The sequence below is a fragment of the Carcharhinus amblyrhynchos genome, chromosome 14 (genome assembly GCF_965287045.1).
Source record: "Carcharhinus amblyrhynchos chromosome 14, sCarAmb.v2.hapA, whole genome shotgun sequence".
Classification (NCBI taxonomy): domain Eukaryota; kingdom Metazoa; phylum Chordata; class Chondrichthyes; order Carcharhiniformes; family Carcharhinidae; genus Carcharhinus; species Carcharhinus amblyrhynchos.
The window spans coordinates 28,057,387-28,084,728 of NC_137337.1; the positions used below are offsets into that span (position 1 = coordinate 28,057,387).

At 41.9% G+C, this 27,342-nt stretch overlaps 1 protein-coding gene across 2 annotated transcripts in view; it reads left to right on the forward strand.

The window, feature by feature from the left end:
• The first annotated feature begins 4,393 nt into the window (after positions 1 to 4,393).
• LOC145352523 (kelch domain-containing protein 2-like) overlaps positions 4,394 to 27,342 on the forward strand; it is a 28,921-nt gene continuing 5,972 nt past the window's right edge. Inside the window, exons 1-12 of one of the 2 annotated variants that reach the window (XM_080202489.1) lie at positions 4,394 to 4,505; positions 8,119 to 8,325; positions 11,910 to 11,989; positions 14,546 to 14,663; positions 18,300 to 18,418; positions 20,312 to 20,393; positions 21,432 to 21,515; positions 22,504 to 22,584; positions 23,388 to 23,446; positions 24,795 to 24,907; positions 25,376 to 25,448; positions 26,402 to 26,489. In XM_080202489.1, the coding sequence (XP_080058615.1) occupies positions 8,131 to 8,325; positions 11,910 to 11,989; positions 14,546 to 14,663; positions 18,300 to 18,418; positions 20,312 to 20,393; positions 21,432 to 21,515; positions 22,504 to 22,584; positions 23,388 to 23,446; positions 24,795 to 24,907; positions 25,376 to 25,448; positions 26,402 to 26,489 (1,092 nt within the window). In that variant the 5' untranslated portion in view covers positions 4,394 to 4,505; positions 8,119 to 8,130. Of the gene's footprint in view, positions 4,506 to 4,529; positions 4,673 to 8,118; positions 8,326 to 11,909; positions 11,990 to 14,545; positions 14,664 to 18,299; positions 18,419 to 20,311; positions 20,394 to 21,431; positions 21,516 to 22,503; positions 22,585 to 23,387; positions 23,447 to 24,794; positions 24,908 to 25,375; positions 25,449 to 26,401; positions 26,490 to 27,342 lie in introns of those variants that run through there. The other variant, XM_080202490.1, reaches the window with a different exon arrangement.

Consider the following 27,342-nt stretch of genomic DNA (forward strand, 5'->3'; position numbering starts at 1 on the left):
CAGAAGGATCTAGATAGGCTGGGCGAATGGGCCAGGAAATGGCAAATGGAATTTAATGTTGGCAAGTGTGAGGTGGTCCACTTTGGTAGGAATAATGGTAGGAAGGACTATTACTTACGTGGCGAAAAACTGCAGCAGGCGACGGTGCAGAGGGACCTCGGGGTCCTTGTGCATGAGTCGCAAAAACCCAGCTTGGAGGTGCAGCAGGTGGTCAGGAAGGCGAATAGGATGCTGGCCTTCATAGCAAGGGGGATTGAATATAAAAGTAGGGAGGTCTTACTGCAGCTGTATAGGGCATTGGTGAGGCCGCAGCTGGAGTACTGTGTGCAGTTTTGGGCGCCGCACCTGCGCAAAGATATTTTGGCCTTGGAGGGAGTGCAGAGGAGGTTTACTAGGCTGATACCGGAGTTGAGGGGGTTGAGCTATGAGGAGAGGCTGAATAAACTAGGCTTGTACTCATTGGAGTTTAGAAGAATGAGGGGAGATCTCATTGAGACATATAAGATGATGAATGGGATGGATAGGATAGAGGTGGAGAGACTCTTCCCACTCAAAAAAGACAGTAGGACTAGGGGGCACAGCCTCAAGATAAAGGGGGGGCGGTTTAGAACGGAGTTGAGGAGGAACTTCATCACTCAAAGGGTGGTGAATCTCTGGAATTCTCTGCCCGTTGAAGTGGCGGAGGCTGCCTCGCTAAATATTTTTAAGACGCGGGTTGATGGGTTTTTGATAAGAGAGGGGATTAAGGGTTATGGGGAGAGGGCGGGAAGGTGGAACTGAGCCATGACAGATCAGCCATGATCTTATTGAATGGCGGGGCAGGCTCGAAGGGCTAGATGGCCTACTCCTGCTCCTATTTCTTATGTTCTTAGTGAGACACCAAACATTTACCTTATGACAGGTATCTGTTGTAATCTTTTGGTTTAACTCTTCCAAAGTCATGTAACAAGGATATAAATTATATTTCTCTTTATTTCAGATATTAATGCAGCATTGTGAGTTCTCCAAAATTTGCGTGAACAAATTGACAGTTTTGCTGCCTTCAACTTGTCTGTAATATTGAATCTCAGATATTAAATATTATCCTATTTTACATGTCATAAGTAGTGGAGTATCTATTTCTTAGATATTAAGCAGCATGGTGGCACAGTGGTTAGCACTGCTGCCACACAGGGCCAGGGAGCTGGGTTTGATTCCCGGCTTGGGTCACTATGTAGAGTTTGCACATTCTCCCCATGTCTGTGTGGGTTTCCTTTGGGTGTTCCAGTTTCCTCCCACAGACCAAAAGACTGGTTGGGTGCATTGACTATGCTAAATTCCCTCAGTGTAGCCGGACTCGGGGATTTTCACAGTAACTTCATTGCATTAATGTAAGCCTATTTGTGACACTTTCTAGTTTTTCTCATTATTGACAGCAAGGATCCGTCTGAAGAGAAGCAGATGTGCATGCAATGCCACATTATGAAAAATGCTTGGGTTATGGAGGAACTCTGAATTTCAAATTTTTATCTTCACCCACAATATGAATGGAGAAGGCAAAGGTAATAAGAAAGTGGAAACTGCTATAGGATGAGGACAGTGGAGTTTTGAATGAAATATAGTTTGAAGTGGAACCTAGTACATTAATATTATTGGAATAGTCAGCTCAGATGACAAAAATCCCATTTTAAGTATTTGTATGTTATATTTATTGCTTAAGGACGAAGCAATTGCACTGTAAGGTATGAATGAGCAACACCTGCTAACTCAGTCACCAACACTTAAATGTTGTGAAAGTAATTTTAAGAAGTTCTCAATGGAAAAGCCTTCCTGCATCATTGGAGGATGTGTGATGCAGAGTTCCATGAAGTATAAATTTTCAAATACTTCCATGGATTTCTATTACTTTTGTAATCTGCAAGAATGTGTTGTGACAGGGATATTGCTGAGTGTTAGAGTACAGTACAGTACGCTATTCCTGTTTGGCACAGTGGAGGTGGTTAATACAGCTGCCTGGGTTCAATTCCTGGCTTGGGTCAGTGTGAAGTCTGCACATTTTCCCTGTGTCTGCATGGGTTTCCTCCCACAGCCCGAAAGACATACTGGTTAGGTGCATTGGCCACGCTAAATTCTCCCTCAGTGTACCCGAACAGGTGCCACAGTGTGGTAACTTGGGGATTTTCACAATAACTTCATTGCAGTGTTGACGTAGGCCTGCTTGTGAAACTAATAGATATCTAGATATCTAATAGATAACTAATAGATATCTAGATAGCATCTTGAGGGGAATTGCTTGATAGAGCAGATACAGCACAGTTTCGTTAAGGGGAAGTTGTGTCTGACAAATTTACTGGAGTTCTATGAGGATGTGTCTAGGGCGGTGGATAGAGGACAGCCGGTGGATGTGGTCTTTCTTGATTTTCAGAAGGCGTTTGACAAGGTACCTCACAAGAGGTTATTGCAGAAGGTTAGGGGACATGGAGTTGGGGGTAGGGTGTTAGCGTGGATAGAGGATTGGTTGTCAAATAGGAGGCGGAGAGTGGGGGTCAATGGGTGCTATTCGGATTGGCGGATGGTGACTAGTGGAGTGCCCCAGGGGTCGGTGCTGGGGCCTCAGCTATTTACCATTTATATAGATGATCTGGAGGAGGGAACCGAGTGTATGGTGTCAAAATTTGCTGATGACACCAAGATTGGTGGAACGGCAAATTGCGCGGAGGGTGTGGAGAGTCTGCAGAAGGATCTAGATAGGCTGGGCGAATGGGCCAGGAACTGGCAAATGGAATTTAATGTTGGCAAGTGCGAGTTGGTCCACTTTGGTAGGAATAATGGTAGGAAGGATTATTACTTACTTGGCGAAAAACTGCAGCAGGCAACGGTGCAGAGGGATCTCGGGGTCCTTGTGCATGAGTCGCAAAAACCCAGCTTGCAGGTGCAGCAGGTGGTCAGGAAGGCGAATGGGATGCTGGCCTTCATAGCGAGGGGGATTGAATATAAAAGTAGGGAGGTCTTGCTGCGGCTATATATGGCATTGGTGAGGCCACAGCTGGAGTACTGTGTGCAGTTTTGGGCGCCGTACTTACGCAAGGATATTTTGGCCTTGGAGGGAGTGCAGAGGAGGTTTACTAGGCTGATGCTGGAGTTGAGGGGGTTGAGCTATGAGGAGAGGCTGAATAAACTAGGCTTGTACTCGTTAGAGTTTAGAAGAATGAGGGGAGATCTCATTGAGACATATAAGATGATGAATGGAATGGATAGGATAGAGGTGGAGAGACTCTTCCCGCTCAGAAAGGACAGTAGGACTAGGGGGTACAGCCTCAAGATAAAGGGGGGGGTGCGGTTTAGAACGGAGTTGAGGAGGAACTTCTTCACTCAAAGGGTGGTGAATCTCTGGAATTCTCTGCCCGTTGAAGTGGTGGAGGCTACCTCACTAAATATTTTTAAGATGCGGGCTGATGGGTTTTTGATAAGAGAGGGGATTAAGGGTTATGGGGAGAGGGCAGGGAATGTGGAACTGAGCCACGACAGATCAGCCATGATCTTATTGAATGGCGGGGCAGGTTCGAAGGGCTAGATGGCCTACTCCTGCTCCTATTTCTTATGTAGATAAACTTTAGTTATCCGGACGTTTTCTGGTTTTGGTGCCTACAAATTTACAATCATTCCAAAATGACCATCACACAAAAAGCAGTAACGTTCAGCTTCTTTACATCAAGTAATATTCTGGGATGCTTCAATACAGTAAAGGAAATGTTTCATACATTTTACAATGGTGTTACAAATGTTGCAAAGATATTTTAAAGGGTTGTCTGCATTGCAGGCAGTGTCGAGTTGCAGCCTCCAGCCGAACCTCTAGCTTCGTCCGTTCTGCTGGACCATCAGAGACTGATAGCCAAGTTCCGCACACATGAGGACGGTCTCAACAGGGATCTTGGGTTCATGTCGCACTATCTGTAACCCCCGTGACTTGCCTGGGTTTGCAAAACCTCACTTACTGTACTGTCTGGAGACAATACACATCTCTGTAACCTGTGATCAGTGCTCCTTCCACTCACATTGTCAGCCACTTCAGGTCTTGAACAGCAGGTTAGGTGCAAGGATTCGCATTTTAATCAGTAATCTCTAAACTGTCTGTGCTTTATATGCTCTGTCTGAGGCCAGAACTCTCCATTCACCTGACGAAGAGGCAGTCCCCTCGAAAGCTTGTATTATCAAATAAATCGGTCGGACTAAAACCTGGTGTTGTCAGACTTTTTACTGTGTTTACGCCAGTCCAACGCCGGCATTCCCACATCAGGACCATCAGAAATCCAGTCCCAGCTGCTCTCCCCACTGCGCAGCCGCGGATTTGGGTAGCGTTGTCCTACTGCGCAGCCGCGAGTTTATTGGTCACGTGGTCCACATGACCCTTTGACCCACAGCCACCGGACGTTCTCTGGAGCCGGACTTCCGGTGTTGTGTTGCGGAGTGCGGGGGCTGGGGTGGAGTTTGTAAACAAGTGGCCTGGAGCTGGGATGCGGACACAGGTACAGGGAGAGTCTGGAGAGAGGGGGTTAATACTGTGGGGAGCTTGTTAGTTGGGGCACCGAGGCCTATGTCGGCGGGTTAATTAACCCCCTTCTGACTGCTCATTGCGGATGGAGCTGAGGCCTTTCAATTAGTTTGGAAGTCTGAAGGATGGAGGTGTCTAGTGGTAAGACCTCTCCTCATAACCTGCTCTCTGATCTCCACCCTGTGCCACTGACTTTATAACTGCTGAGTCAAAGGCATTATTAATACACAGTTCAATTCCTATCTCTGTACGCCTTGTTTTAAAATTGCAACAATTTAAGTTCATTCATTAGTGTCACAAGTAGGCTGACATTAACACTGCAATGAAGTTACTGTGAAAATCCCCTAGTTGCCACACTCTGGTGCTTGTTCGGGTTCACTGAGGGAGAATTTAGTGTGGCCAGTGCACCTAACCAGCACATCTTTCGGACTGTGGGAGGAAACTGGAGCATCTGGAGTAGACACTGGGAGAGTGTGCAGACTCTCTACAGTGACCCAAGCTGGGAATTGAACCCAGGTCCCTGGCGCTGTGACGCTGCAGTGCTAACCACTGTACCACCCTATTTGTCATACCTTGTCCACCCTGATTGAGATAAACATCTTTCTTTGCTTATTTCATTTGCCAAGTACTAATTTAAGAACATAAGAACTGGGAGCAGGAGTAGGCCATCTAGCCCCTCAAGCCTGCCCCGCCATTCAATAAGATCATGGCTGATCTGGTGGATCAGTTCCACTTACTTGCCTGCTCCCCATAACCCTTACTTCCCTTATCAGTCAGAAACCTATCTACCTGTGACTTAAATATATTCAACGAGGTAGCCTCCCCCACTTCAATGAGCAGAGAATTCCAGAGATTCACTGCTCTCTGAGAGAAGAAGTTCCTCCTCAACTCTGTTCTAAACCCCTCCCCCCTCCCCCCTCCCCTATTTTGAGGCTGTGCCCTCTAGTTGTGGTTTCCTTTCTAAGTGGAAAGAATCTGTCTACCTTGCCCTATCCAGCCCCTTCATTACCTTATATGTCTCTTTAAGATCCCCCCTCAGCCTTCTAAACTCCAACGAGTACAGGCCCAATTTACTCAATCTCCCCTCATCTCCGGTATCAACCTGGTGAACCTTCTCTGTACTCCCTCCAAGGCCAGTATATCCTTTCTGAAATAAGGGGACCAAAATTGCACACGTTTCTCCAGTTGCAGCCCCACCAGTGCCTTGTACAGTTGCAGCAAGACCTGCCTGCTTTTATATTCTAAAGGCCGACGTTCCATTTGCCGCCTTGATCATCTGCTGCACCTGTAGACTGAGTTTTTGCGATTCGTGCACAAGGACCCCCAGGTCCCTCTGCACAGTAGCATGCTGCAATTTTTCACCATTTAAATAATATTCCATCCTACTATTATTTCTTCCAAAGTGGATAACCTCACATTTGCCAACATTATACTCCATCTGCCAGGTCCTCGCCCACTCACTCAGCCGATCCAAATCTATCTGCAGACTTTCTGCGTCCTCCACGCAATTCGCTTTTCCACTCTTCTTCGTGTCATTAGCAAACTTTGTTACCCTACACTCAGCCCCCTTCTCCAGATTGTTTATGTATATGGTAAACAGTTGAGGCCCCAACACAGATCCCTGCGGCATGCCACTACTCACCAACTGCCAACCAGGAAAGCACCCATTTATTCTAACTCTCTGCTTCCTGTTAGATAGCCAATCCTCAATCCACGCTAATACTTTACCCCCAACTCCATGTACCCTAACCTTCTGCAGCAACCTTTTGTGAGGCACCTTATTGAACGCCTTCTGGAAATCTGAAAACACCACATCCACTGGTTCCCCTCTGTCTACTGCACTAGTCACATCTTCATTAAAATCCAGTAAATTTGTCAAACACAACTTTCCCTTCATGAATCCATGCTGTGTCTGCTTGATCGAACCGTTCTTTTCCAGGTGTCCTGCTATTTCTTCTTTAATGATGGATTCTAGCATTTTCCCACCTACGGATGTTAAGCTAACCGGCCTGTAGTTACCCGCCTTTTGTCTGCTACCTTTTTTAAACAGCGGCGTAACAATAGCTGTTTTCCAATCCTCTGGCACTTCCCCAGAGTCCAGTGAATTTTGATAAATAACTAATAATGCATCTGCTATTACTTCTGCCATTTCTTTCAGTACCCTGGGATGCATTCTATCCGGTCCCGGGGACTTGTCTACCTGTAGTCCCATTAGCCTACCAAGCACTACCCGTTTAGTAACAGTAATTGTATTAAGGACCTCATCTCCTACCAACCCTCTATCTTTAATATTCGGTAAGCTGTTTGTGTCCTCCACTGTGAAGACCGACACAAAAAACTTAATTAAAGTCTCAGCCATTTCCTCGTTTCCCACCATTAAATCCCCCCCTCTCGTCCTCCAAGGGTCCAAAATTCACTCTAGCCAGTCTCCTCCTCCTTTATATATTTGTAAAAACTTTTACTATCATTTTGTATATTTAGAGCTAGTTTAATTTCATACTCTATCTTTCCTTTCTTTATCGCTTTCTTAGTCATTCTTTGTTGTTTTTTTAAATCTTTCCCAATCTTCTAATTCCCCACTATTTTTAGCTGCTCTGTACGCGTCGGTTTTTAATTTAATACTCTCCTTTATTTCCTTCATTATCCAAGGCTGGTTATCCCTTTTCTTACAGTCCTTCTTTATCACCGGAATATATTTTTGCTGAGTACTGAAAAAAATCTCCTTAAAAATCCTCCACTGTTCCTCAGCTGTCCTACCAACCAGTCTGTGCCCCCAGTCTACATTTAGCCAATTCCGCCCTCATCCTATCATATTCCCCTCTGTTCAAGCAGAGGACACTGGTTTGGGACCCTACTTTCTCACCCTCCATCTGTATCTGAAATTCAACCATATTGTGATCACTCGTCCCAAGAGGATCCCTAATTCTACCTGCGTCGTTACACAGTACCAGATCTAAGATAACTCGCTCCCTCATAGGTTCTGTAACATACTGTTCAAGGAAACTATACCAACAGCATTCTAAGAACTCTTCCTCAAGTCCACTGTGTCTGACTTGAGTCACCCAATCAATATGCGGGTTAAAATCCCCCATGATTATTGCGGTTCCGTTTTTGCACGCATCAGTTATTTGCTTGTTTATAGCCTGCCCCACTTCAAAGTTATTATTTGGGGGCCTATAGACCACACCCACCAGTGACTTTCTCCCCTTATTATTCCTTACCTCCACCCACAACGATTCCATGTTTTGCTCCTTGGAGCCTATATCGTCTCTCACTACCACCCTGATATTATCCTTTATTAACAGAGCTATCCCACCTCCTTTTTCTTCCTGTCTATCCTAAATGTCTGATACCCCAGGATATTCAGTTCCTGTTCCCAGTCACCCTGCAACCACGTTTCTGTAATGGCCACTAGATCATACCCATTTGTGCTGATTTGTGCCATCAACTTATTTATTACTCATCAACTAATTTAGAGTCAGTTGGAAAGTATACACAGTAAGGTTGCATTTGTAGTCAAATCTTGACTACTTTTGTGGTGAAGTTGCATATGTAAGGTGTGTTTACAAATGACTACTTTTGTTTAGAAATTGTGAAATATGGCAAATGAAAACGAAGATTTGAACGAGGACCTACATGCCGTAGATGAGGAGGAGGAGGAAGAGGAAAATGTTATTGGTTTTCACCAGGATAGGATGCTACATCCAACTTTTCATGATTCTGTACCTGAAGAACGTAGTGGCCATGTAGCTGTGGCATATGGATGTTATATGTATGTCTTGGGTGGCTATAAGGTAAGATAATATAAGCTATTTGATATGTTCATGTAAGTTTTATGAAATTGTCCATATGATCCATTTATTTTGGATGACCATACAGAGCAAATAATTCTTTAAAATGTGTATGTGTGTGTGACAGGGAAAAAAATATATCCGTAGGTAATCCTGGATGCATTCCAGTAATCTCAGGGACATTGCTGCAGGGGTTCCTCAGGGTTGTGTCTGAAATCCAATCATTTTCAGCTGCTCCATCGATGACTTTCTCTCCATCATAAGGTCACACCTGTGGATGAATGTTCACCATTCTTGACTCGTCTGATACTGAAGCAGTCCATGCCCATCTATAGCAAGGCCTGGACAACATTCAGCTTGGGCTGATAAGCGGCAAGCAACATTCGTGCCACACAAGTGCCAGGCAATGACTGTTTCCAATAAGAGAGAATCACCCTTTGACCTTCACTGGCGTTACTGTTGCTGAATCCCCCACTATCAACATTCTCCACTATCAGCCAATGACCAGAAACTAAACTGAACCAGCCACATAAATATTGTGGCTACAAGAGCAGGTCAGAAACTAGGAATTGTTCACAGAATGACTTTCTTCCAGACTCCCCAAAACTTGTTCACTATCCACAAGACACAAGTCAGGAGTGTAATGGAATCATCTCCATCTGCTTGGATGAGTGGAGCTCCAACAACACTCAAGAAGCTCAACATCATCCAGGACAAAGCAGCTTACTTGATTCACATTCCATCCACCACCTTCAACATTCACCCCCTCCACCACTGATGCACAGTGTGTACCATCTACAAGATATACTGCAGCAATCCATCAAAATTCCTTTGACAGCACCTTCCAATCTTGTGATCTCTATCACCTAGAAAGACAAGTGCAGCAGATGAATAGGAACACTACCTTCTGCAAGTTTTCCTTCAAGTCAGGCCATCCTTACTTGGAACTATATTGCTGTTCCTTCACTTCCCTTGGATCAAAATCCTGGAATGCCCTCCCTAATGGCACAGTGAGTGCTCCTATAATGTATGGACTACTGTGATTCAAGAAGGTAGCTCACCACCATCTTCTCAAGGGCAATTAGATAATAAATGCTGGCCTTGCCAGTGATGCGCACATCCTATGAATGAATAGTAAAAATGTAAACATGGCATGAAAGGAAGTCATTTGGCCCATTGTGTCCATGTTGTCTCTCTGTAGAGTGATTCAGTCTCATTCTGTTCTACTTCCCATTGACCGTGCAAGTTTTTTTTCCCCTCAAGTTCCCATGAAATTTCTTTTTGAAACAATTGATTGAATCTGCTTCTACCACCCTCATATCAAATTCCAGATCACTGCCACTTGCTGTGTAATCCTTCCTCACATCTTGCCCAAAAAATTAAATCTGTATTCTTTATGCCATATAACAGCAGCTAATAGGAACATTTCTTTGTCGATTTACTTAAGTGTATCATCTTTTACACTTCTATCAAACCTCCCCTCAATCTACTTGAGGAAAACCCAGGTTTTCTCTCCATGCCTCCACTGTCTACTATCCTGTAGTTTGAAAAACAGCCATTAACTATGATTTGCTGCTTTCTGTTCCTGTGTCAATTTTTTTATCCAAAGCTGACACTGACCCACCTCAGTTTTGTTAGCAAGCCTTTTATATGGTACTTTGGGTTCCCAAACATTGATTGTGACCCCTCTTGGTTAAGGGGACCATCTGTTGTTATGAGCTCAGGAGCAACAATTTGAGACTGATTGTCAAACAGAGCCCCTGATGGAACAATTCTGGTATCAGCATATGTGTGAATCATTCTTGACTCCAAAGCTCCAAGAGGGCCTTCAAAACATTCGCAGACGAACTGGGCGCTGCTCAACAACTCCTGCACCCATCCCTACTCAATGGTGCCCTCCCTGTTTCATTCTGGAGTTGAACAAATTCTCAATGGGCATAGTGGAAAAGGTTTGGGAAATACTGCCCTGTAGACAACATTAATACATTCCCTTTATCAACTTCTCTGTTACTTCATCAAAAAAATTAAGTTTGATTCGTTAAATAGAATCTGCCTTTTACAAATCTGTGGTGGCTCTCAAAGTCCTGTTAATTGTTTCCAGCTTATTGCTTCTAAAACCTAGCCCACTACTTATGTTAAATTGACAAGATGGAGCTATCCGGGATGTCCTTATACCCTTTCTGGGAATGTCAAAATATCTTGGGTGCATATTCTCTGCAGTTCATTAAATCCTACAACAATCTCCAGGGGTTTGACAGGTTAGGCACTGAAGCACTGTTTTCCCTGGCTTGGGAATCTGGAACATCAGCATGGCCTTCAGATAAGGGGCTGATTATTTAGAACTTGGATAAGGAAAAATTTCTTTCTTCAAAAGAGTTGTGGGTAATTGAAATTCTCAACCCCAGAGGTTCTTCCATGGTTACGTAAGTTTAAAAATCAGTGTGCATCACATTACTGAGAGAAAATCTCCTCTGCTCATTAAAAAATATCTTCTGTTGAATAATGGAGCAGTGTGCAGACATTTTCAAACTTTGTTACCACTGCTGTGGAGGATTTGTTTATTGTACTTGGTTTAAAATCAAATGATTTGATCAAAAAATGTCAAATGATTTTTAGAGTTGGGACTTCACAATATCATTGCAGAAGATGGAATTGGGATGTCTTGTTGAAGTTGTACAAGACATTGGTAAGGCCACACTTGGAATACTATGTACAGTTCTGATCACCCTATTATAGAAAAGATATTATTAAACTAGAAAGAGCGCAGAAGAGATTTACTAGGATGCTACTGGGACTTGATGGTTTGAATTACAAGGAGAGGCTGGATAGATTTGGACTTTTTTCTCTGGAGCACTTTATGGACGTCTATAAAATAAGGAGGGGCACAGATCAACTAGATAGTCAATATCTTTTCCCAAAGTTAGGAGAGTCTAAAACTAAAGGTAGTGTAGGTTTAAGGTGAAGGGAAAGATACAAAAGTGTCCAGAGGAGCAATTTTTTCAGACATAGGATGGTGGAAGTCTGAAACAAGCTGCTAGAGATAGTTGTAGAGGTGGGTACAATTTAGTCTTTTAAAAAGCATTTAGACAGTTACATGGGTAAAATAGGTATAGAGGGATATGGGCCAAATGTGGGCAATTGGGGTTAGCTTAGGGATTTTAAAAAAGAAGGGCGGCATGGACAAATTGGGCTAAAGGGCCTGTTTCCATGCTGTAAATCTTTATGACTTTGATTCTATAAGATATGACTGTTTAGAACGGAGTTGAGGAGGAACTTCTTCACTCAAAGGGTGGTGAATCTCTGGAATTCTCTGCCCGTTGAAGTGGTGGAGGCTGCCTCGCTAAATATTTTTAAGACCCGGGTTGATGGGTTTTTGATAGGAGATGGGATTAAGGGTTATGGGGAGAGGGCGGGAAAGTGGAACTGAGCAGCGACAGATCAGCCATGATCTTATTGAATGGCGGGGCAAGCTCGAAGGGCTGGATGGCCTACTCCTGCTCCTATTTCTTATGTTCTTCTTATGTTCTAATTAAGCACAGTCATTCTTTTGGTTTCTTTTCCTGGACTACTTTACATTTGTTTTGCAGAATGCTGCAATTCAAGGCTACCACGATTTCTACTTGCCAAGGGAAGAACTTTGGATCTATAACATGGAAACTGGACGATGGTATGTGCAATGGTTCCATTTCCTATCCAGATTTTACACATTGAAAAGATAGCAGATAATTCTGAGCCCCAGGGGAACATGCAAACGGTTTGGTCTGATTGGTGTTTTTGGACATGTTAATGAAGATGATGTTATACAGTCTTTTATTAGAAATTATGCTAATTTTTGGAATGATTTCCAACATTAGTCAACCCCCAAACTAGATCACTTATTATAAATGCACTCATGCCGAGCACCATCGTGCTTTGCGAACAGCTGCCACCACTTAGTGTCATGCTGTCCTCCACGGAATGGGGCCTGATGTGATGTTCTGGCAAGCTCCTGCAGCTATTTTATTCAGCTGCTGTCAGTTTGATCAGCCTTAATCAGGGAAGCAACTCTTCTCTATCATGTCAACTGTACACTGTGGGTGTATTTTCACTGCTTGGACTGCAGTGGTTCAAGAAGGCGGCTCACCACCTCCTTGTAAAGGACAATTACTGATGGGCAATAATTGTTGGCCTAGCTAACACTGCCTACAGCCTTTAAATTAATTTCAAAAATTGACCAGAGAACCGGGGTTTGTGCATTCACTTGAATTCCTTTTTGGCATTAAAGTTCACATCTGTTGAAGGGGCGGCATGGGCTCGTTGGGCTGAAGGGCCTGTTTCCTGTGCTGGGTTGTTCTTTGTTCTTGTTCTATTCCACATTGCATACAGAGATGCCTAACATCATAGATCTTCAGGGCATCACTCTTGTTAAATGGAACAATACCATGGAAGGCCCATGTCCTCAGGTCTTCTTGATCTCCACAGAGTTTGTGAACTCTGTCAAGCATGTGCATTTGTCCACCGTCAGTTTCCCTCTACAACCATTGCAGTCCTTGTCATTGGCTCCCGTTCTCCAGAATTCTTGCAGGTGCACTCCTTATTTGTCCTTGCCTCTTACAACATCCTACACAACTTGTCAATGTCCTCACACGCTATTGGCTAGATCTGATTGTCGGAGTCCCCTATGAGACCCTTGGCCAGCTCCCTCAGGAAATTGGTACAGTCTGCTTTTGTTCACATTTTCCTTTATCTGACCAGTAATGCAGATCACATATTAAATCATTAAATGTTAAATATAATGCTTGCCTAAGCCAGCTACCAATGCCTTGTTTTTCTCTATGCAAGGGTGTGGTCATAGTCATTGCATGTTCCCAATTGCTCCAAGCAATCTGTTTTAAATAGCTGCAATCCTTATGAAGATGGTGCCTTCAGTGATGTTAGATTTGGAAGTGTGATTCTGACCATGGAAGATGGAGGGCAAATAGTGTGGTCTCTGCTGTTTGACAAGGGCAGTACCTAACACTGATAGGTCATAAATGTCAACCATATTATTCAGATCCCACTGTAGGCTACCTCCTCATCAAATGAGTTATGAATGCAGTTGAATTGTCAGTCAATAATTTCATTCCTGTCAGAGGGAAGATCATTGACAAACATCAGTCTCATGTGTGGGCAGTAGAAATAGTCTCTTCTCGTATGGTGCTAGTGATGGAACTATTGAGGGAATTCAGAATCTGCTTCCACATTTCATTGTGGGAGACATGGCATTACATGATGAATACAATTGTAACTGTAGAAGTCCAAGAGAACAATTTAGGCAGCAGGAGGATGGTGTTAGAGCTGCAGTCACTTTTGCGGTGGCAATGAGACTTTTCTTAGATGGAAGTCTCACAAAGAAATTTGACTGCTCAGAAACAAAACCCCCAACAATGTCCCCCCCACACACTTCATTTGATTCTTGTCAATGCTTTGCATGCAAGATGTTACAGTAATTAAGATTTGTTGAATTGTATTCACCCTTGTTATAAGGCATACTAGATTTAGGCAGATTGCTATGCATCAAACCAATGTTCATCTTTATAGAAATAACCAAACTTGCAAAAATGCAAAGCATTTAAGGGCAGTTGTGAATAAAGATGTTCCACTAGACTGTAAAGTGGACAATTCCTTACTAGATGGTGAAAGATAATTTAACTGTGCGATGTATCACAGCTAATTCCAAACTTATCCTCAGTTGAAGTTCAAGTGTGCACTGACCAGGAGGAGGAAATATGTGCAGTTTCATTTTCCCCACCCCCCACACTTTGTTTTTCAAGGACACTAATGGCAGTTGTAGCCTCCCATCCCAAACGGGTTGAAATGAGTTAACTCCTCAGTTAAGCACTCAGTATTTTGTCTTAAAAATGCTGGGGCAGTTATTGGTTGGTGAGTTTGTGCAATGATAGTGAAATCAACGCGAAAGAAAGAAAATCAGATGAAAGTCCCATTAGGCCCATGTTTTGTGCTGCTTCATGGTTGAAGAGGAAGAGCCATTGTACCTGCCCAACCTGGTTTCTCAGCTGCAGTCACGAAAATTTTAAAGAAAGGAACACGAGAAAACGGAATAGAGACCACATGGCCTTTTTTGTTCAGTAAACAGTAAATCAGAATGATTCAGATTTGCTTGTATCCATTTTAAGAAAAAATTATTTAAAAATAAAACTAGCCAGTTATACCTCTTGCAGATAAAATAATTAATTTGTTACAGGAAGAAGAAATACACAGAAGGTGATGTTCCTCAGTCCATGTCAGGGAGTTGTGCTACTTGTGTGGATGGTGTATTGTATTTGTTTGGAGGACATCATGTAAGAGGGAACACAAATGAGGTAACAGCTTTCTACTTGTTGAGTAGAAATTCCATTGTAGTTAACTGTAAAGCAGCTAGATTGATGCATTTTTCACAATCTGAATTGTCAGTTGTTTAAATTCAGATGTTTCATGAAGCCACTGTACATTTTGATTAGTGCCACCCCTCTCCCTGACAGCAGTCTGTTTGCAACAAGTCAGTCTGTTTGCAACCTTGGTGTCACATTTGATCTTGAGATGAGCCCCTGCGCGCGCGCATCCCCCCCCCCCCCCCCCCCCCCGCCCCCAACCCCCCACCAATATTCATGTCATCTCTTAATACTGCCTATTTTCACCTCCATAACATTGCTTGACTTCACTGTCTCTGTACATCTGCTGCTAAAAGCTTCAGTCATGCCCTTGTTACCTCCTAGACTTGACGATTTCTGACTGGACTGCCACATTCTATCCTTCATACACTTGAGATCATCAAAAACTCTGCTGCCCTTGCCTGAACTCACAGTGCATCTGTTTCCTTATCACTCCGTGCTCGCTGACCTGCATTGATTCCCAGTCACGCAACCCCTTGATTTTAGAACTCTCAGCCTTGTTTTCAAATCCCTCTACGACCTTACCTTTCCCTACCTCTGAAGTCTCGCCAATCTCACAACCATCAGAGATCTGTGCTTTCCTAATTCTGGCCTCGTGCATTCTCAATTATAATTGCTCCACAATTGATGGCCATGTCTTCAGTTGTTGAGATCTCCAAGCTCTGGAATTCCCTCCTTATACCTCTCCACCTCACTTTTTACATTCAAGATGCTTCTTAAAACCTATGTCTCTGACCAAGCTTTTGGTCATCTGACCTAATACCTCATTTAGTTTTGTGCTGTGTTTTGTTTTATAATGTTCCTGTGAAGTGCCTTGGGCGCTTCCATTACATTAAAGGCGCCACTTATTGCTTGTGTAGAATATATGGAAATATTAAAACTTCTTGCTTTGAGCTGTAATGGGGTTTCAAAATGGAGGTAAATTGTTTATTCTTTATCCTTTTGCTCTGCATATTAAATACTTTTTGAAGACTAATGTTTGACTTGTAGATTTGTAAAGCCAATAAAATTCAAAGCAAATTTTTTCCATCTCCAGAAATAATTTTTTTTATTGGTTGATATTGCTGGTAAAGGCACGATTATTGCCCGTTCGTAAGATGTCCTGTGAAGGTTGTGATGGACTTTCACCTTAAATTGCTGCAGTGCTTATGAAGACGGATATTATTTCCTGGGGTGATGGGAAATTTAGGTTATTGAGAGGGATGAATGGACGATAAAACCTGTCCAATTCAGGATGCATGATTGGAGGTGAACCGTGGTGTTTGCAGTATAATGCTGCTATGTACTCCTAGATAGCAGACATCACAGATTAAAACAATATTGCGGGACTAACCTTGGTGAGTTGCTGTAGATTGTGCCTTTTTGCCAAAAGTGATCACTGGCTTCTAGCAATGATGTCTTTTACCACTAAATTCGTGTGATTATGCAACATTGATGTAACAATTTATTCCTGTTCCAAGTGTCCTAACTGGAAGTATTATGATTGTAGAATTCCTAAACATTCCCTGTAGGCATAGAACCAGAGCAAGCCATTCAGCCCTTTGAGCCTGTTCACCCTTCAATTAGGTAAACAGTTGAAGTGCATCTTTATTTGCTTTTCATACCCTCGCCTAACAATCTATCATCTCAACTTTGAAATTTTCACTTAATCTAACCTCCACAGCATTTTGGACAATAGAATTCCACTACCATTTTCTGAAGGGATGTGTTCTGAAGTCACCCCTGAACAGCCTACTTCTAATTTTGAGCTTATGCCCCCTTCTTCTGGACTCACCCACCAGAGGCAATACTTTTTATTTACCATTTGCACAACAATAAACTAATATAAATAACTGGAGTTTGAACCTGTATCATGACAGATCTGTTGTTAGTATAGCTGTATTCATCTAAGTGCCCACCCAGTTTCTTCCTTCTAGGTTGTTTAAGTTATTTGGAAATAGATCTGTCCTATACTGTGTTACTGTAATTACCACTCACTGTTGTAATATGCATCACCGATCAAAACAGGTGGGAGAATCTTTAGTGAGGAGTTATTGCATTCCCGAAGTTCACTGGCGTGTTGTAGATGTGGAATTTTAGCCTTTCGTTCAGACATTTTTGTCAAGCAACAGCCTGACATAGTCAAGCTCCCTAAATAACAATTTGCACCAAGTCCCAGACATTGTACCATTCCTGAGTACATCCTGTCCCACCAGCAGGGAAGACCCAGTAGTTACAGTTAGGAAGAAGTGGCCCTGACCTTTGACTCCATGAAGTCTCTTGGTATCAGGTCTAACATGGACAAGGAAACCCGATTACCACCTATTTCCCTTCTCAGCTGATCAAACGGTGCTACTCCATGTTAAACACCACATTGAAGGACACATATGCCACACTGGATCTGTAGCAGATGGTAAAAAACATCAAGTGAAAAACTTATTTGACCTCACTAATCTACCTATTGCAGATATATCTGTCCATGACTGTATTGGTCGGAGTGATTACCATATAGTTCTTGAGGAGACCAAATTATGCCTCCATACTGAGGCTACTATGCATCATCTTTCTTGGCATTACTGCTGTACTAAATAGGATAGCTCAAAACTGAGCATCCATCAGCAGAAGATGAATTATATTCAGCCACAATCTGTAAACTCATGGTTGGACTCATCCCTCACTTTAGCGTTACATAAACCCAGCCAGTCAGCTCTGGTTCACTGAGGAATGCTGAAGAGCATGTTAGGAACAGCATCAGGCATTCCTAAAATGATTTGCCCAGTTGGTGAAACTACAACATAAGACTACATGCATGCTTAAACAAAAGTAGTGGCACAGTGTGGAAAGTGGAAAGCAATCCTATAACCAACTGATCAGATCAAAGCTCTGCAGTCTACTCACATCCAGTCACGATCGCTGGTGGACAGTACGATTATCCAGAGGAGATTGTTCCACAAACCCCCTGATTCTCAATGATCCCCAGCTCATTAATGTAAAGGACAAGACTGAAATATTTGCAACAATCTTCAGCCAGGAAGTCCCAAGAGAATATTCTATTTTGACCTTCTCCTGAGGTCCCCAGCATCACAGTTATCTTCAACCAATTTGATTCACCCCATCACCTGAAGTATTCAGTCCCCTTATCATTGATGCACAGTGACAGCAATGTGTATCATCCACAATATACACTACAGCAACTTATCAAGGCTCCTTTGACAGTACCTTCCAAACCTGTGATAATTACAAAAAAATAAGTGCAGCAGGTGTATAGGAACACCATGTGCAACATCCCTTCTAGTCCACACACCATCCTGACTTGGAACAATATCACCATTTCTTCACTGATAAACCTCAAACCCTCTTTCTAAGAGCACTGTGGGTGTATCTACATCACATGGACTGCAGTAATTCAAGAAGCTGACTTGCTATCATCTTCTCAAGGGCAATTGAGTGTAGGCAACAAATGCTGGCCTAGCAATGCTCACATCTGCTTAAATAGTAGGGGGAAAAATTAGAAATCAAACTTGTAAAAGGAAAAGGTGAACTCTCTTTAGAGATAATAATAGTTAATTCTCTTTCACCTTGCTGTAGTTCTACATTCTAAACCTGAGAGCCAAAGACAAAATACTTCATTGGGAGAGAATAAAAGATTTCAGGGGGGTACCACCAACACCCAAAGACAAACTCGGATGCTGGGTATACAAAAACAAGTAAGTACATAATTATCTCTAATACAATATTACTTAATGAACAACAAGAGGTTACTGCAGAAGGTCAGAGGACATGGAGTTGGGGGTAGGGTGTTAGCGTGGATAGAGGATTGGTTGTCAAATAGGAGGCAGAGAGTGGGGGTCAATGGGTGCTATTCGGATTGGCGGTTGGTGACTAGTGGGGTGCCCCAGGGGTCGGTGCTGGGGCCTCAGCTATTTACCATTTATATAGATGATCTGGAGGAGGGAACCGAGTGTAGGGTGTCGAAATTTGCTGATGACACCAAGATTGGGGGAAAGGCAAATTGTGCGGAGGGTGTGGAGAGTCTGCAGAAGGATCTAGATAGGCTGGGCGAATGGGCCAGGAAATGGCAAATGGAATTTAATGTTGGCAAGTGTGAGGTGGTCCACTTTGGTAGGAAGAATGGTAGGAAGGACTATTACTTACGTGGCGAAAAACTGCAGCAGGCGACGGTGCAGAGGGACCTCGGGGTCCTTGTGCATGAGTCGCAAAAACCCAGCCTGCAGGTGCAGCAGGTGGTCAGGAAGGCGAATGGGATGCTGGCCTTCATAGCGAGGGGGATTGAATATAAAAGTAGGGAGGTCTTGCTGCAGCTGTATAGGGCATTGGTGAGGCCGCAGCTGGAGTACTGTGTGCAGTTTTGGGCGCCGCACCTGCGCAAGGATATTTTGGCCTTGGAGGGAGTGCAGAGGAGGTTTACTAGGCTGATACCGGAGTTGAGGGGGTTGAGCTATGAGGAGAGGCTGAATAAACTAGGCTTGTACTCGTTAGAGTTTAGAAGAATGAGGGGAGATCTCATTGAGACGTATAAGATGATGAATGGGATGGATAGGATAGAGGTGGAAAGACTCTTCCCGCTCAAAAAAGACAGTAGGACTAGGGGGCACAGCCTCAAGATAAAGGGGGGGCAGTTCAGAACGGAGTTGAGGAGGAACTTCTTCACTCAAAGGGTGGTGAATCTCTGGAATTCTCTGCCCGTTGAAGTGGTGGAGGCTGCCTCGCTAAATATTTTTAAGAAGCGGGTTGATGGGTTTTTGATAAGAGAGGGGATTAAGGGTTATGGGGAGAGGGCGGGAAAGTGGAACTGAGCCACGACAGATCAGCCATGATCTTATTGAATGGCGGGGCAGGCTCGAAGGGCCAGATGGCCTACTCCTGCTCCTATTTCTTATGTTCTTATGTTCTTAAAACGAAATGGCCTTTTCCAGGCAATTGTACATATAGTCAGTCTACACAAGTTCATAGCTGCTGTTTTATCACAGTCAGATCAGACTTTACTTTTTATTACTTTGTTTTGCATGTATATAATCAAATATTAATACATAAAGAAAATATTGGAAATACGCAAACTATTTTTCAGTTATTTCTTAACATTTTCTTGCCATGCACATTTCATACCAATGAAAGGGAAGATAAATGTATGTAATTTTAAGCTTCAATTTTACTTTTTAGAATGACCTACATGAAGAAAAATTGTATAATCTAATAGTTTTATTGTTGTTGATTTTAGCCTACTATTAGAATTTAAAAGTATATTTTTTTTAACAAGGTTTGAAGCTTAGCTTATCAATGAAAACCTTTTCTAGTAACTGCAGAGGTGAAGGGAACTGCCACTGACAGTTAACACCTGTTATTCCATTGTGTTTGTGGAAGGCTGTAGTTAAATTTTAAAATCTTAAATATATACATATTACACAGTATGTTTGGTTTAGCATTTTCCTGAGTATGAAGAGGACCTGAGATAAAGCAGAATATTTTATTAATTAATTCAATTAAATTCCATTTAAAAAAAGTTATTTCATTCATGTGGTCATTGCAGATTTCTTTCTTTCATGCCCGTTATTGTTACTGCTACTTTCACTTTACACCAGGTTGATTTTCTTCGGTGGCTATGGTTACCAACCTCGAGAACAGCATCAGGGATCCTTTGAATTTGATGAATCTTCATTTTGGGTAAGTAATTCAGCATATTGCTTCAGATTGTTTTCTTTGATTTGATTTATTATTGTCACATGTACTCGTATACAGTGAAAAGTTTGTTTCTTGAGCACTATACAAAGTATACCATTCATAGAGAGGGAAAGGAGAGAGTGCAGAGTGTAGTGTTACAGCCATAGCTAGGGTGTAGAGGTACATCCATTCAAAAGTCTGATGGCAGCAGGGAAGAGGCTCAATTGCTATATGTCCTCAGACTTTTGTATCTTTTTCCTGATGGAAGAAGGTGGAAGAGAGAATGTCTGGGGCACATGGGGTCCTTAATTATGCTGGCTGCGTTCCCAAGGTAGTGGGAAGTTTAGACAGTGTCAGAGGGTGGGAGGCTGGTTTGTATGATGAACTGGGCTTCATTCATGATCCTTTGTAGTTTCTTGTGGTTTTGGACAGAGCAGGAGCTATGATACAACCAGAAAGAATGCTTTCTGTGGTGAATCTATAAATGTTGGTGATGGTCACAGCTGACATGCCAAATTTCCTTAGTCTTCTGAGAAAGTAGAGATGTTGGTGGGCTTTATTAACTATAGCATCAACATGGAAGGACCAGGACAGGTGGTTGGTGATTGGATGCCTAAAACCTTGAAGCTCTCGACCATTTCTACTTCATACTCATTGATGTAGACAATATCCTCCACTATGCTTCCTGACATCAATGGCTGTCTTCTTCATTTTGTTGATGTTGAGGGAGAGATTATTGTCATCACACGAGTTCACCAGATTCGCTATCTCTTTCCTGTCCTCTGTCTCATCATTGTTTAAGATCCAACCCACTTGCAAACTTGAAGATTGAGTTGGAGGGGAATTTGGTCATGTGTATAAGGACTAGTAGGGGGCTGAGGACACAGCCTTGTGGGGCACCAGCGCTAAGGATGATCATGGAGGAGGTATTGTTGCCGATCCTTACTGATTGCGGTCTGTGGGTTAGGAAGTTTAGTATCCAGTCCCTTCCTTTGCAAAAGAAAATAATGGGAATTAAACCATTATAACTTTTTTTTCCAGAATGCAAGCCATCCAAGAGGCTGGAACAATCATGTCCACTTCATCGACCTTGAAACTTTTACGTGGAACCAACCTATTACAAAGGTATCGGGCCTGTTATATCGTGTTGCTGAAGAATGGCTTTATCTTTTCTAAATTGCAGTATTTTCCACTAGTGCGAGAATTGTTTTCCTCATGTTTAGACTGAAAAGAGAAAATGCTGGAAAATCTCAGCAGGTCTGATAGCATTTCTGGAGAGAGAATAGAGTCAACGGCAGGAATTCTACCACCTCATCTGCACGAGGTTCGCAAGATTCCGCCCAAAGCCAATGGAGAATGCCATTCTGCGATCCTCACCACTTCCCCCACCCAGTAGAATCAGAGCAGGCATGCCAGTAAAATTCCGATCAACGTTTCAAGTCTGGATATGCCCCTTTGTCAACTCTGAAACATTAGCTTTATTCTCTCTTCACAGATGCTGTCAGACCTGCTGAGATTTTCCCACATTTTCTGTTTTTGTTTCAGACTCGAGGGTAGCACGGTGGTGCAGTAGTTCTCTGAAATATAGAAAAAAACATGCCGAGGCAGTTCATGAAACAATATCTGACAATTTAAGGCCTGAACCAAAACAAAGGAGAGCGGTGGCATTGGTTGTTATTGCTGCCTCACAGCACCATAGACCCGGGTTCAATTCCGGCATTGGGTCACTGCCTGTGTGGAGTTTGCATATTCTCCCTGTGTCTGCTTGGGTTTCCTCCAGGTGCTCTGGTTTCCTCCCACAGTCCAAAGATGTGCGGGTTAGGTGGATTGGCCATGCTAAATTGACCCTAGTATCAGAAGGATTAGCAGGGTAAAAATGTGGGGTTACAGGAATGGGGTCTGGGTGGGATTGTGGTCTCTGCAGACCTGATGGGCTGAATGGCCTCCTTCTGCATTATAGGGATTCTATGAATCCTGCATCCCCAGTATTTTGCCTTTTTCTTGTTTGGCTTTGATTTGGATGATTTTACCAGAACCTAGTACCTGTCCAAAATAATGGAATCCTAACCTTTTGCGTGATGAATTGATGATGATGTGTTGTTGTAACCAATAGGGAAAACCACCTTCACCTAGAGCAGCTCATGCTTGTGCTACAATTGGAAGCCGAGGCTATGTGTTTGGAGGAAGGTATCAGGTATGTTGTTTTATTTACTATACAATAAAAAGTTATGCTTTAGCTAGTTCTGTATTACTTGTACTAACATCATAAATGTCGCCATTGGTGAAAATAGAGTATTTCTTAAAATACATTATGCAACTTCAATCAGATCTCATTAATTCATTTACATTAAGGAAGGACAGTTCATATTTCCAATGAATTCATCTTTAAAATGTTTTATTACTTTAAGCGTACAGTTTGCAATCATGTATGGAACATAAAACAAACTGAAATCTTAGGAGTTTTGACAAACATTTGAACAGTGCCTTGCTGTGGTTTCTTCTAGTTCCTATTTAAAAATAAATTACTATTATAACTATTCAAAAAGGGCATTTTCAGTGGTTGAAAATGGAAAACAGAAATCTGTTTCTCTTTGAGGCACAGTCAAGCACTCTTGGATTGGGTCTGGTTTTAAATGGATCAAGTGCAGAATAAAAGCTCCCTTTACTGCCAAATATGTGTTGCATTACTATACAAGAAAAAATATAATTTCCTCAACTGTTTGTTCTTGTGGCTAGTCTTGTATTTTCACCTTTTCCCAATGGAAGTAAAATACCTCTTCTACAGAGAACGAAGTTACAAAAACCAGCGTGAATGTTAGAATTAACACAGATGTAATGAAATTCAAATCTTTCCATTAAAAGTTCACTTGTGTAACAATGTTAGAGATTTATTCCCTCAGAAGACAAAATGCCTCCAACCGTTAACCTTGTAATAACTGTCTGCTACAAATCAATATTCATTTGTGTACTTTGTTTTTTTCACTGTCTCTATCTAAGGATGCCAGGACCAACGATCTCTATTACCTTGATTTGGATACTTGGGAATGGAATGAAGTGTATGTTACAGTTTCATTTATTTTACATGATTGTGGGTTGCTGAATTAAGAACTATCACTTCCCATTCACTCTTCTCTCGATCTCCTCAGTATATTTGCCAGGAATTTCTTTGGTCCTAAACGTAAATTGCGTTTTGAGCACCGTTTCCAATGTTAGATCGGCAGAGCAGCTCCAAGGAAATTCTAGCGCTTTGATTTCTTGCTGGATTGCAGCTCTAAATACATTGGATATCTTTCAGTTATTTGCCAAGTGACTATTTTTCATTTAGAAATCTTAACAGAAGTGACAACAAGCTTTAGAACCTCAGCCAAGCCTGATTATTCTAAATCTTAGCACCCATGTACAGCTCCTGCCATGGTGTTTCTTGATGCAGCAGAGTACTAGTTGTGATTTTCCTCCAGAGCAGTGGGGCCAGTTGTATGACTGTTATTATCATTGCAATAAGTCAAGCCAACAGCACTGATAAGGATTAAACCTCGAACTTTCCTTAAATGTATGATTTAGCTACTCTACAAACTTGCTGAGCTATCACAGGAGCAACAAAATCATTTTAAATGATTAACATTTTGGTTTAAAGAATATTGTCAAACTATTGTCCATTAAATGTGATGTTTCTTATTTAAAAAAAAATTTTCCTCGCTGCCTGAATAAGCAGATGAGCAGCTCCTCGACCTCTGTTAGTGTTGAACAAAGACTATTTGTTCACAGATGCATAACAATGAACTGCAATAAATGTTTTTTTTCTTTTTAGTAATTTTATCCCTTTGTGAAGCCCCAGTCCATAACAAAGCAGCTCATTTATACCCCGATCTAGTTGTGGAATGTCAGGCATGGCATGCGCCATATATTAAGAATAAAAATAACTTCCGGATTAAAGATGTGTAATTTTGATTAATATGTGGGAAACATAGAGTGGGTCCACCAATATCTGAAAAGAGATAGTACAAGTTAATGTTTCAAACTGAATGCTTTTTATTAACTTTTTGTCTTTATTCAGATGCCAAAGAACCTGCTGTGTATTTTAAGCTTCATTTCAGATTTCTAGTTTTTCTTTTTATCTCTACTAATTTTGTTGTGCCAATCTGAAACAGAAATAGCTTCATAAATCTATGCTTACGTCACCATTGCTGGTCATAAGTATAGTTCCTAATCTTTCTCCATTTATTGACATTAGTGAAACATGTAAGGCAAAATGCTGCACCGGGGGTGCTCATTTCATTGATTCTATCTGTAGTTGAGGTTTGGTGTATGCAGTGTTGTATACAAGAATTGAGTGTTTAGGCCATCCATGAATCAATGCACTTCCATTGGGAACATTGTCTATCACTCAAACCTTTTATTTGCTAGGGTACAATCTCCTGATCAGATCCCCGTTGGCCGTTCTTGGCACTCACTCACTACAATCTCAAATGACCATCTCTTCCTTTTTGGAGGTTTCACGACTGACAAACAACCGTTAAGTATGTTTAACTCTTGTTGCATAAATAATTTACTATTGCAAAGAATTTTTGGAGACTGCAGTTAGAGTTGAGCCTGCCTTTGGGCATTATGGTTAAGGTGGCTTTGAGCTTTCCATTGTGTAACCTCCTCTAGATATTTCCATTTGTGCTTGTGCTGTTATTAACTGTATGCATTTATTTTTTCTGTAAAATTATTTGCCTTAAATATTTTTAAATATACATCTGCATTCAGCTTTTGTGCCCAAATTATTAGTGTAAGATATTGCACTTTATATGGCAAAAGAAATCGTCCGAGTCCTTTCAGGCCACTCAAACCGTCTTTAGCGAAAATGTCACCTTGATGGCAAGAGCTATCGAGGTTTTGTGCCTGCTTTGTGAACTAAACAAATTAGCTCAACATAATTTTTTGTGAATAGATTGGTATGCTTTAGCAATTCACAGCTAATCATATAAGATTTTGTTTTTCAGGTGATGCTTGGATATACAGTGTGAGCAAGAATGAGTGGTTAAAAGTAGAGCACAATTATGCAGATAGACCAAGGTAAAGAGCATAAATAGAAGATTTATTAAATTACAGTTTCCTTTTGAATTTTGCAATCTTGAGATGTTATTTGCACTCTTAACTTTGTGTTAGCTATTTAGTTAATGTTCCAAAATTGTTATTTTTAAGGGTTTTTAAAAAATTATCCTTGTGTATTTATTCTGTTACCATCAGTCTTGATTGTTCTCTAAGGTGAGTGAAGACAGGACAAGTGCCTTGCAAGAAGTTGACAATCACTTGTCAAGCAATGATAGCATACTCTGGGAGAACAGCAGTCTCTCAATGGCTGCAGCTCTTAATTTGCAGATGACATAGAATGGCTGTTTAGTTAATAGTGAGAGGAAAGCTGTAAGCTTCAAAATGATGTAGAAAGGTTGAAGGAGGTAGAAAAGTAGCAGATGGAGTTCAGCTCTGATAAATGTGAGGTAATGCACTTAGGGAGGGCAAACAGTAAAAAGCAATACACAATAAACGGGAATATACTGAGAAGGGAGATGACGTGAGAGATCTTGGCTTGCAAGTGCACAGGTCCCTAAAGGTAGCAGTACTGATAGATAAGGATGTAAAGAAGACACATGGAATGTTCTCCTTCATGGCCGAGATATAGAATACAAAAGTGGGAATAGAATGATGGAACTGTATAAGGCTCTGCTGAGGCCACAACTGGAGCATTTGTGCAGTTCTGGTCGTCACCATTTTTAAAAAATTAACTGGTGCTATTTCAAGGTACTGAGGTAATTCTTTTTTGTTATTTTGCTTGCATATTCATGTAAGAACGCTGTTGCTACTCTAAAAGACTTTGTACAATCTTGTGGGAAAAGATAAGGTGACCCAGTAGTGGTGATTACTGCCTCCTCTCACAGTAAAAGTAAAATTTAACTTATGGGCACCATCCTTTCAAACAACATAGCAGACAATATAACATTTATACTTATGTCATTATTTACCTTTAGGCTTTGGCATTCTGCCTGTACAAATGATGAGGCGGAAGTGATTGTTTTTGGTGGATGTGCCAATAATCTTTTGGCTCATCAACAAGCGGTAGGTTTTTTTTACATTAAACAATGCCCTGAATTTTACTGTTACTTTAGAATGTAATTTGAGGTGTAAATTTAGTAAAGGTCAAACATTATACAGCAGCCGTGGAGCACATCAGAGGCTGAGGATTCCATAGAAACCATAGAACCATAGAAAATTACAGCTCACACAGGCCTTTTGGCCCATCGTTTCTGTGCCAAACCATTTTTTTTTGTCTAGTCCCACTGACCTGCACTTGGACCATATCCCTCCACACCCCTCTCATCCATGAACAAGTCCAAGTTTTTCTTAAATGTTAAAAGTGACCCCACATTTACCACTTTATCTGGCAGCTTATTCCACACTCCCACCACTCTTTGCATGAAGAAGCCCCCACCTAATATTCCCTTTAAAGTTTTCTCCTTTCACCCTTAACCCATGCCCTCTGGCTTTTTTCTCCCCTAGCCTCAGTGGAAAAAGCCTGCTTGCATTCACTCTATCTATACCCATCAAAATCTTATACACCTCTATCAAATCTCCCCTCATTCTTCTACGCTCCAGGGAATAAAGTCCTAACCTATTCAATCTCTCCCTGTAACTCAGCTTCTCAAGTCCCGGCAACATCCTCGTGAACCTTCTCTGCACTCTTTCAACCTTATTCACATCCTTCCTGTATCTAGGTGACCAAAACTGTACACAATACTCTAAATTCGGCCTCACCAATGCCTGATACAACCTTACCATAACACCAACTTTTATATTCGATACTCCAATTTATAAAGGCCAATGTACCAAAAGCACTCTTTACGACCCTATCCATCTGTGATGTCACTTTTAGGGAATTCTGTACCTGTATTCCCAGATTCCTCTGTTCAAC